At 49.6% G+C, this 16429-nt stretch overlaps 1 protein-coding gene across 3 annotated transcripts in view; it reads left to right on the top strand.

Moving 5' to 3' along the window:
• KIF18B (kinesin family member 18B) overlaps positions 1-16429 on the top strand; it is a 36669-nt gene that overhangs the window by 12256 nt on the left and 7984 nt on the right. For all 3 annotated transcript variants that reach the window (XM_005283105.4, XM_042844813.2, XM_065577448.1), the window contains exons 5-12: positions 911-1021; positions 8295-8492; positions 8850-9026; positions 9538-9612; positions 12794-12906; positions 13426-13561; positions 13830-13930; positions 15440-15657. In XM_005283105.4, the coding sequence (XP_005283162.2) occupies positions 911-1021; positions 8295-8492; positions 8850-9026; positions 9538-9612; positions 12794-12906; positions 13426-13561; positions 13830-13930; positions 15440-15657 (1129 nt within the window). The remainder of the gene's footprint in view (positions 1-910; positions 1022-8294; positions 8493-8849; positions 9027-9537; positions 9613-12793; positions 12907-13425; positions 13562-13829; positions 13931-15439; positions 15658-16429) is intronic.

Below are 16429 nucleotides of genomic sequence, written 5' to 3'. Positions count from 1 at the left end.
TTCAGGGTAAGCCCCCGGCGGGCCGCGAGACACTTTGTTTACCTGAGCATCTGCAGGTATGGCAGCTCCCAGTGGCTGCAGTTCGTCGTTCCCGGCCAATTGGAGCTGAGGGAAGTAGTGGAGTGTCCCGCACTGCTTCCCGCAGCTCCTATTGGCCGGGAACGGTGAACTGCAGCCATTGGGAGCTGCGAGTGGCCGTACCTGCAGACGCTCAGGTAAACAAAGCGTCTCGTGGCCCGCCCGGGGCTTACCCTGAACAAGCCGTGAACCAAGTTTGGGAACCCCTGTTGTAACTCTTGTATTACCTGTACCTCTGCCAGTTGGCACCAAGAGGTCCCTGGCTCCCAGCGTCGTGCTAAGACACTTGGTTCAGGAGATCCATAATGGGATATGGAGCCCCATTCACACAGGACATGTGTTTGACCCCCAGCTCAGCTGAAGAGTAATTGGCCACCATTGCCATCTGATGGCAGTTATGTGTGAAATGTGATTGGTCTGAGTCTAGTTCCAGTGGACAGTAATCTGTATCGCAATTGATCTGCTCATTGGCACTCTCATCAGAGTGCCAACGATTGAATGAGCCATGGAGAGTCTGCACCGTCACAGAGATGATCCCTCAAGGTGAGAGCTGAGGCACCTTGGCAGGGTAGCATGGGGGAAGCTTGTCCTGATTTTGCCCATTTTTTGGATAAACAGGGCTTCAGTCTCAAGGGAGATTAATGTGGCATCTTTTCCCAGCCCTATGCTCACCTTCCCCACAAAGATTTGTATGCACCTACTAGTGCATTGGTTGATGTGCTTACCAGTCCCTTGGGAGGGGGAAGGCATAGCTTCCCCATATGGGTGAGCGCTGCAAAGACCTCCCCTTTGAAGCACTGTATAGTACTAACCCTTCTGTGTTTCTTTCCAGCCAAAATCAGCAGAGCAGCTCCTGGAGATGCTAGCGAGTGGGAACAGAAACCGCACACAGCACCCCACAGACGCCAATGCTACTTCCTCACGCTCACACGCGGTCTTCCAGGCAAGTGGCAGCAGCAACACCTACTGGGATGTTATCAGGACTCTTATCTTCAGGAGCCAAATGAAGAAACAGGAAGAAAGCTCCTGCAGTCTTGGAATGCAGGGTCTCCAGTTATTACTTCTGTTCAGTATGTGAAGCAGGAGGATTACGTCTTCCTCTGAAGAATCTGGCAATAGCTACTGTCAGACAGGATACTGGGCTGGACCATTGGTTTGTTCTTGCAACTAGAGCTGACATACTGGGTCATCCACTTACTCTCTGTCCTGCCAGGGTGGGGTTCTCCTGCAGTGCGTCCAGTGTAGTTTTAAATGTCCCAAGTTCTGGGACTTCCCTTCCCCCCATTCCCTTGGGAGACTCTTCCATTCTCTACTAGATTTCACTGTCAAGATAGTTTTCTTAATACTTGGCCTAAATGTTCCCTTTGTTTGTTTGGTTTTGTTTTATCCCTGTACCCCTGTGTACTGCAATGAACAACTCGCCTCCTTCCTTGGTGGCCTATTTGCAGGTTTTTCTCCACACCTTCCCTTAGACACACTTTACATACTGAGCTCTCAGTCTTTCCTTGGAAATCAGTCCCTGCAGCCTACGATCACTTGCTACTCTTCTCTGAAAACCTTCCAATTTCTCTTCATAGTGATGTGCCCAGAATGGAAAAAATGAGTAACTCCAGGACTGTACAAAGAGACTATGATCTCTCTGACTGCAGACTCATCTCTAACTTGCTATCATTCGCCCCAGCTCTGACCACTCCTGTTTCCCAAGTTTTCTCTCCACACGAAGTTTGGATGATTTTTCCTCATGTGGATTAGCTGCATTTTCAAGGTTGAATCTGCTGTTGTGCTGCACCTAGGACACTGACTAGCCAGTCCCAGGCCAGGTTAGGGCACTTTGCCGGGAGGCAGGTTTAGTCGTTAGGGCCTGGACTCCCAGCTGGCCACACTGGAAAACCCTCCTGTAACGAACGGAGTCAGCACCCACCTCTCGCGAGCACCCACTCTGGTTGGGTGTGTCTGTGGTCTTTAAACTAGTCTAGCCCGGTTATGGGGCTGTATCCCCAGGGCTTCCTCCCTGGAGATACTATCTTCCTGCAGCCCTCCCCAGGCTCAGTCCCTACTCGGTACCCATAGCCAGCCAGGAGCTCCTTCATTGCTTCTCCAGTCCCTGCTAGCAAACTGGCTTTGGCTCAGTCCTAGCAGCCAGCTAGGAGCCTCTTGCTCCCCCAGTCCCTGCCCACACTGAGCTGTCCGTGACCCTGCTGCTCTTCCAGGCAGCCAGGCATGCAGTCCTTTCTTCTCCAGCTCCAAGCAGCAACTGCCCTGTCTCTGGCGTTGTAGCTCCTTTTTATAGGGTTCACTCTAGCCTGCTTGGAGGACCTCTCCACTGCTCCTTACCTGGGATGAGTGTGGCAGGACCCTGAGGCCTCCACCAGGGGGCCTCTGGCCTAGTTCACCCCATCACACCTCCTCTCCTACAGGTGGCTTCTTCCTTTCACTTAGGCTGGCAACTAATCATGTGGGAGGAGAGGAACTGGCTCAGAGTGGCTCTGTGCAGGGAAGCGGGGCTGATTGTTGGCCCTGCTCCTTAAGAACATAAGAAGGACCACACTGGGTCAAACCAACTGTCCATCTAGCCCAGTTTCTTGTCTCTGACAATGGCCAGTGCCAGATACTTCAGAGGAGATGAATGGAACAGGGCAATTATCTAGTCATCCATCCATCCCCTGCTGTCCAGCCCCAGCTTCTGGCAGCTGGAGGCTTAAGGACACTCAGAGTACGGGGTTGTGCCCCTGACCATCTTGACTAATAGCCATTGATAGGCCTGTCCTCCAGGAACTTCTCTAATTCTTTTTTGAAGCCAGTTATACTTCTGGCCTTCACAGCATCCACAGCAATGAGTTTCACAAGTTGACTGTGCGTTGTGTGAAGAAGTACTTCCTTGTGTTTTGTTTTAAACCCGTTGCCTGTTAATTTATCAGCTGGTCCCCTAGTGCTTGTGTTATGTGAAGGGGGTAAATAACACTTTCCTAGTCACTTTCCCCACACCATTTATGATGATATAGCGTGACAGATTTTTGTTACCAATTTGCCTGAGGCATCAGGTGATTAGGCTGAGGCCACAGGATTTTTAGGGAAGGAGATGACAAAACAAACCAAGTGTTTAAGTTTTGAAGCTTTATTAATAAAGTAACAGCAGAGAGTGAGGGGTGGAAGGAAGAAAGCGTTAGTGCCCCAAGCCCTAACCCACTTTCATACTCACACACGCTTTACCCGAGGCTGGCCAAGCCTGGGTGTAACGTAAGAAGAAGAGGGGGAAGGATGGATGGGAGTTCTGTCCTGGGCACAGGTTGTCCGGGGTCCGCTGCAATCTCCAACTTGCTTTGGCTTTCGGGAGGGTTTTAAGTCCTGGGTTTTTTGGGGGTGTTTTTTGTCCAGGACCCTCTGTTTCTGGTGCTTTTTGTACCAGTCCATACTGGCTCGCTGTGGCCCCTTTGGCTTCCCAAAACATTCCAGCTCCAGAGACTTTGTTTTCCCCCTGTTGGCCTTCGCCATCTCATTTGCTTTCACTGTTTTTACTGCTATTTTTGCAGCCCTGCTCAGCTTTGTTTTTCTCTAGACAGCTGCAGATTTCTCGTCGCACCCATGACCTTGGACCGGGGCCAGCGTTTTATTTTTACACAGAGCTCGCTAAAGTGTCGAGTTAACCCGTTCTTTGCTCTTTTCCTTCTTCCCCCTCTGGCCTCTCGGATCGGCAAAGGAATTTTCCATTCCACACTTACTCACACCTTTGATCCTTTCCAAAATGCGTTAGCAATATACAATGCTGATCTGCCTCCCCCAGGGGACCCCTTGAGGGAGGGGGCCATTGGGGTGTGACAATAGACCTCTGTAATGCCACCCTTTATTTATCTATCAGGGGGGTAGCCATGTTAGTCTGTATCCATAAAAACAATGAAGACTAACAGATTTATTTGGGCATAAGCTTTTGTGGATAAAAAACCCACTTCTTCAGATGCATGGAGTGAAAATTACAGATACAGGCATTATTTATTTATCTATCTTCTAAACTGAACAGTCCCGGTCTTTTAATCTCTCCTAATATGGGAGCTGTTCCATCACCCAAACCATTTTTGTTGCTCTTCTCTGCAATTTTTCCAATTCTAATATCTTTTTTGAGATGAGGCAATCAGAACTGCCCACAGTATTCAAGATGTGGGCATACCATGGATTTATATAGCAGCACTATGATATTTTCTGTCATATTATCTATCCCATTCCTAAGGTTCCTAACATTTTGTTAGCTTTTTTTGACTGCCACTGCACGTTGAGCAGATGTTTTCAGAGAACTGTCAGATGACTCCAAGATCTGTTGCTTGAGCAGTAACAGTTAATTTAGAACCCATCATTTTGTATGTATAGTTGGGATTATTTTCATCAATGTGCATTACTTGATCGTTATCAATACTGAATTTTCATTTGCCATTTTGTCACCCAGTCACCCAGTTTAGTGAAATCTCTTTGTAACTCTTCACGATCATCTCTGGATTTATCTTGAGTAATTTTGCATCATCTTCAGATTTTGCCACATCACTGTTTCCATATCATTTATGAATGTGTTGAACAGCACAGATCCTTTGGGGGCCCCCACTATTTACCTCTCTCTATTGGGAAAACTGGCCATTTATTCCTACCCTTTGTTTCCTATCTTTTAACCAATTATTGATCCATGAGAGGATCTTCCCTCTTATCTCAGGACTGCTTAGTTTGCTTAAGAGCCTTTGGTGCGGGACCTTGTCAAAGGCTTTCTGAACGTTGAGGTACACTATATCCACTGGTCACTCTTGTCCACATCCTGAAGTTAGGTTTAGTGGCCTGTAATTGTCAGGATTGCTGCTGGAGCCTCTTTTAAAAACCGGCATCACATTAGCTACTCTCCAGTCATGTGGTACAGAGGCTGATTTAAGTGATGGGTTACATACCACAGTTAGTAGTTTTGCAATTTCATATTTAAGTTCTTTCAGAACTCTTGGATGGATACCATCTGGTCCTGGTGACTTCTACTCTTTAATTTCTCAATTTGTTCCAAAATCCCCTCTATCGACACCTCAATCTGGAACAATTCCTCAGATTTGTCACCTAAAAAGAATGGCTCGGGTGTAGGGAATCTCCCACACCTCCTTTGCAGTGAAGACCAATGCAAAGAATTGCTTTAGTTTCTCCACAACACTCTGGTCTTCCTTACGCCTTGATCGTTCAGTGGCGCTACTGACTGTTTGCCAGGCTTCCTGCTTCTGATATACTTCAAAAGTAACAGCAATTTTTTTTCTGTGTCATTAGCTAGTTGCTCTTCAAATTCTTTCTAGGCCTGCCCTATTATACTTGACCTGGCGGAGTTTATGCTCCTTTCTGTTTTCCACACTAGGATTTGATTTCTAATTTTTAAAGGCCTTTTTCCCTCTAACCACCTCTTTTACTCTGCTCTTAAGCCATGGTGGCATATTTTTGGTCCTCTTACTGTTTTTTTGGTTTGTTTTTGTTTTTTCATTTGGGATATACATTTAATATGACCCTCTAGTATTGTGCTTTTAAATAGTCTCCATGCTCTTTGCAGGCATGTGAGTTGTGACTGTTCCTTTTAATTTCCATTTAACTAGCTTCCTTAGTTTTGTGCCGCTCCTGTGGTGGGTTTCTTTGGCATTTTCATCCCACAAGCATGTTACGTTTAATTGCACTAATTTAAACCACTATTATTGAGCGGTTCAGCTATATCCACCACTTGGACCAGACCCTGTGCTCCACTTAGGACTAAATCAAGATTTGTCTCTCCCCTTGTGGGTTCCAGGACAAACTGCTACAAGAAGCAGTCGTTTTATGTGCCTAGAAGTTTTATCTCGGCATCCCTTCCTGAAGTGACATACCCAGTTAATATCAAGATAGTTGAAATCCCCGGTTATTATTGTATTTTCTGCCTTTGTAGCCTCTCTAGTCTCCCTGAGCATTTCACAACCATGGTCACCATCCTTGTCAGGTAGTGGATAGGATATTCCTACTACTATATTCTCCTTTAACCCATGTAAGGCTGCTGGCCCACTGGGACAGCCACTGCTTGGAGAGAGAGCTAGTGAGGTGAGGAGGGAGAGTAGTTGAGGCTTTGTGGGGATGAGAGGGAGAGAGTAGTTGAGAACAGGGTTTGCTTCAGATCATTAGAACAGTCACACTGGATCAGACCAGTGATCCACCTAGCCCAGGGTCCTGTCTTTCAACTGGTGCCAGATGCTTCAGAGGGAATGATCAGAACAGGATACTTTATCAAGTGATCCATCCCCTGTTGTCCAGTCCCAGCTCCTAGCAGGCAGAGGTTTAAGGACACCCAGAGCATTGAGTTGTGTCCCTGACCATCTTGGCTAACAAGCATTGAGGGACCTGTTCTCCATGACCTTATCTCATTTTTTTTAACCCTGTTATAGTATATAAAGTATCTATAAACTCCCTTAATGGGTCAGAGCCCCACAAATCTCATTTCTTATGGGCCAACAAATGGCAATGACTTTCAGTCACTCACGGAGCCAGAGGTGAAGCTGGCCTAGAAATGAGAAGCCGTGTGTTTGCAACCCTGGCTGAGCTCCCCCTTGTGGACACTCACCAGGTTGCTGTTTGGATGCAACTACTAGATCCCACATGCTCTTAGGGTGTTTGGATCTGGACAGTCTAGTCACTGTCTCAAGGTCTGGGCTTCCAGGCACACTTTCAGGATGCATATCCTCTATCTAGCACCCCTTCCTGAGATACGCAATTCTGCAATCCAGCTACTGCTGGCCTCCCCTGTAGCAAATGCATGCTCCCCAAAGTTCCTCCGAAGCAATGCACCCTCTGGATTGCTATTTCATCCTTGGAGACTACATGACCATTAAAACAAGGGACGCGTAGACTCAGCAAAGGAATTTCTCAACCAGTCATTCTTCACTGATCGATACAAATCTACAGAATATAACAAACATCTGCACATCAAACCCTCCTTCCAGTGTCCTCACCACTCTGAGAGCCCTTTGGGGGTTGGTCAGTCTTTCCAGCGTCCCAGGACCCTCCTCTTCTCCTGCACAGCCTTGTTATCTTGTTCTGGTCAGTCAGAGAGCCCTTGGTAAGAGCAGGACTTGTCCTTTTATACAGTTCCAGTCCCCTCTGTCAGCAGTGCCGTAGCCAGGTGGAGGGAACAGGGGGAGCGATACAAAAAAAAAAAAAGCGCCACCCGCTGCAGCGCTTTTACTCACCCGGCGGCACTCCGGGTCTTCAGCGGCACTGAAGGACCTGCCGCCGAAGACCTGGAGTGAGTGACGGTCCTGCCGCCGAAGACCCGGAGCCCCGCGGGTGAGTAAAAGCGCTGCAGCGGGTGGCGCCTTTTGTTGTTGTTGTTGTATCGCTCCCCTGGGTGAGTACAAAAGGCGCCAAGAAATTGACCAGGCGCCACTTGTGCTCAGTGGGGGAGTGGCCGCTGCCCCGCTCCTCCCCAGCTACGCTACTGTCTGTCAGGTGCCCCTGCCCCCCCGTCAACTTTAAGTCCCTTGTCCGGCGTGTCATTGCTTGGTGACAGCCCATCTACAGTTCAGACTGGCGACACTGGTCCCCCTGATAAGCCCACCACCCAAGGGACAGCTTATTGTTCTAGGACACTCCCATTTGAATGGAAGATCATTCAGGTTAGTGACTCTTGATTGCTCTCTTGTTAACCCGCCGCTAGCGGGCAAGGTTTCTGCTCATACCTTCTAGACATCCCGGCCCAATATGATGGAGGGTAAAAGGCAAAAGCAAAGGTGCAGTACAAGTTACAATCAAAATGGAGTTTGCAGACTGATACAGACATACACATGCTAACCTGTCATATCCTGTATCCATTACAAGTTCTCCCACAACCTGAGACCAATCAGAGTTGGCCTTATGGCCTGCGAGATCCTAGAACTGAGTGTGGGGAACACTGGGCAGTGTTTTCTCTCCTCTAGACCCTCAGTCGGGGGAAGATAGTTGACCTGTAGCTTGGCAAGGTGGCTCTGTAGATCAGTGAGTGGAGAGGAAACACATGCCCTTGCTTTCATTGCTTGTGATGATGGCTAGTCCTGCAGCGAATCCTTTGAGTGGTGGCCTTATGAGACCCCAGGAGAGTTCATATTCAGGTCTCTGCTGTCCCCTTCGATAAGACATTGCCTGCTGACTGGGCTGAGCAGGTCTTGAGGCCTTGCCTTATCTTTCCTCACTATCTTTATCTTTTCTTCCTGTCCTCGCAGATCTATGTGAAGCAGCAGGACCGTGTCGTTGGCATCACTCAGGACCTGCAGGTGGCCAAGATGAGCCTGATTGACCTGGCAGGCTCGGAGCGTGCCTCAACCACCAACACAAAGGGAGAGCGGCTCCGAGAGGGTGCCAACATCAACCGTTCACTGCTGGCCCTGATCAATGTCATCAACGCCCTGGCTGATGCAAAGGTAATGCCCCTGATCCACCCTTCCACAATACACCCTCCTCGGAAAACCACCTTGCATCCTTGCAGTGCAAAGGGCAGGGGTTAAAAGGACACTTGACATAAGGTATGTCCTTGTCTGACAAACCTAAGGAACTCTCTGCTGCAGGATATTGACACATCTAGCTCAGGAAGACTTCACAGGATTAGGAATAGTCTCTGACATTAACTGTGGTAAAACAGGACTGGACCAACTGCCTCTTCGGGCACTTGCTTCCTAGCCTGGGTTTATGGGAATGAGTCTGAGCATTAGGATATTAGCATGCCAGGATTCTCAGAGATACCTGACAACTGAGGTGAGTCCCCTGATGTCTCCGAACAGAGCAGGAAGTCCCACATCCCGTACAGGGACAGTAAGCTCACACGCCTGCTGAAGGACTCTCTTGGGGGCAACTGCCGGACCATCATGATTGCTGCCATCAGCCCATCTGCACTCGCCTATGAGGACACCTACAACACGCTCAAGTATGCCAATCGGGCCAAGGAGATCAAACTGTCGGTGGGTCCCGCACATCTGTGTACAGACCTCTCTTTGTACGGTGCCACTGTGTTGAGAGGCTGTTGGCAAGTGGGCCGGGGCAAAAGCTGGCTCCGTGAGCACTACCGTAGTGCCTCTGGATAATTAAAGGGGTCTTAGTTCAGTTAATCCACTGGTAGACATTCCTTTAGATCTCTGAACTGTCTCGTCCTCGGATCTGTGCCTGCTCTGGGGACAAGCACAGCTAGAGTTGCTGATGGTGATGCAGCTCACTCTGGAGGAGATGTGAGCATTGGCTAAAGCAAAGCGTCACTTCATGGGTGGGCATTAGTGACCATGAAAGGGAGCTTCTCCCTTCAGAATTGTCCCGTAGAGGTGTTCCCTGCATCCCAGGGGTATCCCAGCAGCTCTGCTTAAACGAACCCATAGAGTGCCTGGGACTCAGCACCAGGACTCACTGGCCTCTCAGTTCTCTCCACCTCTGTTCCTTTAACCCTCTCTCCTCCTTCCCCGCCCCCTTTCCACCCTGCAGCTGAAGAGTAACGTGCTCAGCCTGGACTGCCACATCACGAAGTACGCAGCTATCTGTGAGCAGCTGAAAGCAGAGGTGAGATGCCTTACAGGGGGCTGGTGAGCAGTTCTGTCTGTAGCCCTTGTCAGAGACCAGCACTACTCTGGGACTATAAGTACCAGGAGTGCTGTGATAGGCTCGTGGTATTGGCTGTGCTGCCGGAGAACTGCTTAGCCCAGTCAGTGGGCAGTGTCTTACGTTAAGGAAGAGCAGAGGACTGGAATGGACTCTTCTGGGGCTGCTATGAGAGCGCTGCTGCTGGACAGATCCAGGGGCCCAGGTATTCTGGGATCCTGCAGCACTTGCTCTAGGCCCCAGTAATGAATCACTCTCTGCCTTGTTTGTGAAGAGAGGTGAATGGCGTGTAACTGCTGTAGCCCTCCCTGCCTGAATCTGCAGCAGGACAGCCAGAAACAATGGCACTGAAGTGTGAAATGCCCTATTGATACCCAAAGCTCCTAGTGTCCCCAGCCAGCTGCCAGAATCTCCACATTCCCCCTGACCTCTTCTACAAGGCAAATGGTCAATAAACCTGCAACACATTGAAAAATACTGGGGCAAAGTAAGACTGTGTGTCTTACAACTGAGTGTGCCAATCTCAGGTCAGACTGTCAGAAAACTAGGGGTGTGTTCTGTAATTAGATTTCACGAAGCCGGTAACAAATGTGTGCTGCTGGATCACTCTACCAGTCTTACCACAGAATCATAGACTACCAGGGTTGGAAAGGACCTCAGGAGGTCATCTAGTCCCACCCCCTGCTCAAAGCAGGACCAATCCCCAACTAAATCATCCCAGCCAGGGCTTTGTCAAGCCTGACCTTAAAAACCTCTGAGGAAGGAGATTCCACCACCTCCCTAGGTAACCCATTCCAGTGCTTCACCACCCTCCTAGTGAAAAAGTTTTTCCTAATATCCAACCTAAACTTCCCCCACTGCAACTTGAGACCATTACTCCTTGTTCTGTCATCTGCCACCACTGAGAACAGTCTAGATCCATCCTCTTTGGAACCTCCTTTCAGGTAGTTGAAAGCAGCTATCAAATGCCTCCTCATTCTTCTGTTCTGCAAACTAAACAATCCCAGTTCCCTCAGCCTCTCCTCATAAGTCATGTGCTCCAGGCCCCTAATCATTTTTGTTGCCCTCTACTGGACTCTTTCCAATTTTTCCACATCCTTCTTGTAGTGTGGGGCCCAAAACTGGATACAGTACTCCAGATGAGGCCTCACCAATGTCGAATAGAGGGGAATGATCACGTCCCTTGATCTGCTGGCAATGCTCCTGCTTATACAGCCCAAAATGCCGTTAGCCTTCTTGGCAACAAGGGCACACTGTCGACTCATATCCAGCTTCTTGTCCACTGTGACCCCTAGGTCCTTTTCTGCAGAACTGCTGCCTGGCCGTTGATCCCTAGTCTGTAGCAGTGCATGGGAGTCTTCTGTCCTAAGTGCAGGACTCTGCACTTGTCCTTGTTGAACCTCATAAGATTTCTTTTGGCCCAATCCTCTAATTTGTCTAGGTCCCTCTGTTCCTATCCCTACCCTCCAGCGTATCTACCACTCCTCCCAGTTTAGTGTCATCTGAAAACTTGCTGAGAGTGCAGTCCACGCCATCCTCCAAGTCCAGATCATTAATGAAGATATTGAACAAAAACGGCCCCAGGACCGACCTTTGGGGCACTCCGCTTGGCATTCTGCCATGGAGCCACAGACAGTCCCCTTAGGCTCTCCAGCCCCCCTTTACCATCCAGACAAACTGAACTTTGTGATGAAAGGTTATTAACACCAACATCACCTCATATTGGGTTACTCCCGACCCCAAGGGGTCGGTTACTTACCCCAGGTCAATGGGTACTCGATCTCACACCAAAGACAATGTTGACAGCCAGTTTCTCTAGTAAACGAACAAAAGCTTTATTAGCTAAGAAAAAGCAATACGCGTTATTGAGAGGTTAAAGCAGGTAAAATGCATTCACAGGGAGTCGAAGTTTGTAAGTCCAATATGATCGCAGAGATGTAGTGAGCTGCTAGATTTCAATAAGTCTCTCCGCGTTACCCAGAATAACTGTGGGGATCTCTGCCCACTTGTTCAATATTCCACCCTATTAAAATCCAAAACAGTTCAAAGATGCAGAATCATTCCCTTGAACCAGTATTGATAGATTCTTGCTCACAGAAAATTAGCTGACCGCTTTTGTATCCATTGCTGAACCCAACGACTCTTGCTCTGAAGTTACCCTTCACAAGTAATGCAGTTGCAGTGACATACAGAATGCAATCGCCTGCCGTTACAGGCAGGGATAGAGGATAGATAGAGGGATAGGGATAGAGAAGTGAAAACAATACAAGTATCATTCATTAATTTTCATGCAGTTTACACACCACGTAAATTCTCACTAACATACACTTCTGACCTAGGGTTAATTAAGTACGGGGTTTACATAATGTAATGCAATAGTAAACGACAGGTTATAGGTAAGTGAAGACAATAACATCAGCATTTTGCTAGTTTTCATGAATTTAGAGCAAATGTAATTAGGGGGCATCTGCCATGTAAATGCAATGTGATAACATCCCCCTTTGTGAATTGGCTTGAACACACAATGTCCTTTTAGCATTTCTTTGCTATCCCCACACCAGTGAATTGCCCTGTTGCTCCAGCCGGAGCTGGCAATCTGCTAGACAGATCACAACACTGACAAATGTCAGGGCAGAGTAAGACGGAACTGAATGTCAAACCAACACAGGGGGCTGGGGCTAGTGCAGTGGCTGGATTCTGGTAACGACCTCCTTGGAACACTTGGACCTGAAGGTGCTGCACAGTCTCATACAAGTGAGCCACAGACTCCAGGGGGGTTGGCAGACTGCTTGGGGGAAGAAGGGGTATAAAGGGCAGGTACCTGGCTGCTCTCCAAGGACTCCAAGTGTCATGGGTGGGGGCTGGGGAGGGGTCTCCTGGAAATGCATGAACTTCTCCTGACTGCAGTTTCTGTAGTGGAGTATGACTACCGGCTCCTGAGCAAGTGGCAGACATGCTTGGTGTCCCTTGCTGCTTAGGGGCTCAAGCGAAGGAGGAACACAGCAAGTCCTCAGCGTCAAGGTCTCTCCTGCAGTGCGTAGGCTGCCGCTCTCAGAAGGGAGGTGTAGTTGTGTGGCGTTGACAGCGAATGCCATGAATGGATGGGGAAATTGGATCTAAATGGGTGGAATTTCCCTTGCAGGTGGCAGCTCTGCGAGAGAAGCTCCAAGCTTACGAGGGAAACACCCAGGATCCAGACCACCAGGTTCCAGCTCCTCCGGCACAGTCTACCCCTTGGCAGGTGGAGCTGCTCAGGTACGTTTCGTTGATCATCAACATCTTGTCCTTCCGGGAGACCGGAACAGTGCTGAATGCTCCATCCTATCCCCCAGGCTTCCCCATCAAGGAGCTTTAGGGTTCTTTTTACTCTTGATTGGATCCCAAATCACGTGTCTGAAAGCAGAGCTGATTGGAATGCAGCCACACCTGTTGACTTGCTAAGCACATGGTCATGTCAGTCATACACTCCGGCATATGATGAAGCCATAGTCTGCCCACCAGTGCTTCCCGAAGCCCGGATGGGCAGAGTGACTCACTGACAAGTGAGAGGGAAGGTGGTCCATGAAGGCCTTTTGACAGACTAAGCACAGGACTAGACTTGCAAAATCTGACTGTAAAGTAAAGGTCTCCATGAGGGTCTCTGAGCTCCCCAGAGAAGCCTGTGAGTGGTGGCAGAAAACACGGCAGCTTTTCACCCAAATCTGCTCTGGCAACTGCTCCTAAAGAGCTTGTCTCTGTGTTGTTATGGCTGCTTCTTCCTCTGCATTGCTACAGGTCAGCAGAGGCTGCACAGGAGGTGTCCCCAGATCATGAAGTCCCTGATAAGGGGAACCAGGAAATGGTGATACAGCAGCAGGAGCGGAAAGTGAGACCCCCCTTTCAGCAACAGGACCTGGGAGCAGTGGAACAGGTGAGAGAAGGGGCTGGTTGGCAGAGGAGCCCTCAGGCAGGTCTGGAGACTTGACGAGAATGAGACAGCTGCAGGGTATGGGGAAGTGCAATGAGACACTGACGAGGAATAGCAGGGGGGGCCAGTTACAGTGTGTGCTGAAGCTGTGTCCTCTGCTCTACAGTAAACTCTCTCCTCCATTAAACCTGCACCAGGTGAGAGTGGCAGGAGCTGGCAAAACTGAGCAAAAGCATTTGATACTAACGTTCCCTCCTTGTGATCAATTCAGACGCCAGAGAAGGAACTTCATGACTATGCCACAGATCTTCAGCAGAAAACCAATAAACCAAGCTCTCTGCTACAGGGACTGCCCCGGGATCAGACCCAGAGGTGAGTGTTCCCTCACCACCTCCCCCACTGCCACCCCCACATACGCGCACATAGGGGCAAGGGACGTGCTCCTTCCTGTGGTGAGGTGAACTGTGCGGCAGTACTGGGGTGAGGCTGTGCCCAGGCTGAAATAACCAGCCCAGTCTGCAGGGTGCTTGTGCTCCTCATGGGGATTGTGAAGGGGCAGGAACAGTTCACAGGGATATAGGGCCTCTGCAGTTACCTGTCCTATAAAGGCAGCACCTCCCGTAGCCCACTGGAGACTGATCATATGGGATGCCCCTACCTGATCCTAATGGGTGATCTCTGTGAAATGCTCCAGGGGGAGACAAAACCAAGGTCTGGCCAATGTACCATGTGTAGGGAAGACTTTGTTTCTGTGCCAAAGCTGCCATAGGAACAATAATGATCCAGCCCAAGTAATTTATATCCTAAGGTACTAGTGGTAGGAAAGTAACTGCCCTTTCTCCAGGAATCCCAGTAATATGGGTTCTGCCAGCAGAGCGGAGTCGGAATTCCCAATGTGGCAAATGGCATGTGAACCCGAACTTCAGACTGGTAGAATTCACCTCTGGAAGCTCTCCTTACGTCCTGGGCTTCTATAGGGTGTGCCTGGGGTGGGTCCAGGAAACAGTCTGCTGGGGTCTCTGCCCTAAGTCTCCTGCCAGAATGGATCCCTTGGGAAAGTTACTCTTAAGGGGGAGGCCTGGGGGAGGGGGGCATTTAACTTAAAACCTGGCCAAGTCTCACTGCCAGCCTGGCCAAGAACCAGAGGTCCCAAAAGCCCAGCCCAGAGTCCCAAGTGCCCCGATACCAGCTCTGGAACCAAAGGGTGACTATAGAGTTGACAACCTGCAGGTTCTGTTGCTGGTGAACTCATCAAGCAGCAATTCCTTCTCTGCTGTTGCAGTCTTAAAATAGTCTGACCAGATCTTACCGCCTTGGATTGGGCTCCACTGCCCGATCCATTTACAGCTGAGATGCAGCCTTTGGACTGGCAGCAAGCTGCAACACTGCAGTAAAGTTTGGCCACCCCTTGTACTAACAGTCTGTGCTCTTGCGTGGCCCTAAGAGGACACCTGGAATTGAACAGGTGTGTCGGTGCTTCCTGGAACCAATGCAGGTAGGTGGTATGTGGGTGTGAGGTGCTGGTGATGGAACCTCGGTGCCCAGAAGACCAAGGTCAAAGTCACTATTTTCAGCTTACTAACTGGTTCTTGGGGCCAGGTTCTCACATGACATGGGAGGCATAGAATATCAGGATTGGAAAGGACCTCAGGAGGTCATCTAGTCCAACCCCCTGCTCAAAGCAGGACCAATCCCCAGACAGATTTTTTCCCCAGATTCCTAAATAGCCCCCTCAAGGATTGAACTCACAACCCTGGGTTTAGCAGGCCAATGCTCAAACCACTGAGCTATCTATCCCTCCAGTGCTACACTGCGCTAGCCTATTGGTGACAGTGTTAATCTCTTCTAGCGAAACTCATGTTCTGGCCCTTTCTATCCCAGGCTGGTCCTTGCTGTCCTGCATGTGGCACAAAGGCAGTACTTTCTGCTGAAGGCTGCCAACCTCCTAACCCCTGACATGGTCTCAGAGTTTGAGGAACTGGAATACCTGGTGCAAAGAGAAACCAGTAGGAGTCAAGAGCCAGCTGGGACTCTGGGTGGAGCCGAGGTGACCAGTGAAAGCATCCCAGCCCCAGAGGAGCAGCAGCACTCGGATAACGGTGAGCTTGTGTGGGTGTGGTCTCCAGAACAGCTGGGCCTCAACCTCTATGTTCTGCTGTCCCCCCAGGATTTGAAGTGTGTGCCTGAGTGACAGGGCGGAGAAGCCTGGAAGGCTCTGTGCAGTGGCTCACGCTTTGGGGTGGTCACTACTGTCCTCCCTCCCAGTGGGAGTGGCTGCCTGCCCTGGACCTCTGGTGCTGCTCCCTAGCGTCCCCTGCGGCCCAAACTCCCTAGCAGGCTCGAGCACAGCTGGGTGCGACGTGTGTAGCCCCAGCATGAACTCGGCATCTGGGACCCAACTCCAATGCACTTTGAGGACAAAGGCAACTGAGTGGCTGCAGCACTGGGACTTGGCGCAGTGGCACAGCCTCTACCCCCAGCTAAGTCCCTCTGGTTAAAATCAAGCGCGGTTAAATCATTACAGCTCCGGGCAGACGAGCTCTGAGTGCAGGTCGCGGCGTTGGTCACACTTGGTTCATGTTTGAAGGCTTTCTCTGTAACCAATAGGGGCCAGGGGCACTTGTTGTTTCAAACAAACCAGCACTGCAATTATACACACATTTTAAAAATGTGGATATGGCAGGTTAATCACACTCACAGAAGCCTGGGCATAGCCCTGTAGGCCATCTCCCAGCACCGTGTAGCTGAGGCTCTGCAAGGCTCCTCTCTGTACGACAGGTCAGTATTTCCTGGGTTTACAGATCAGGGAAGTGAGGCTTAGAGACTTTACAGGGTTTCTTTTTAATTCTATGTTTAGACTTCAGTGCTTTT

Source organism: Chrysemys picta, chromosome 24 (assembly GCF_011386835.1).
Source record: "Chrysemys picta bellii isolate R12L10 chromosome 24, ASM1138683v2, whole genome shotgun sequence".
Taxonomy (NCBI): domain Eukaryota; kingdom Metazoa; phylum Chordata; order Testudines; family Emydidae; genus Chrysemys; species Chrysemys picta.
Note: the sequence above shows the minus strand (reverse complement) of the source record. Positions and strands in the feature narration are given on the sequence as shown.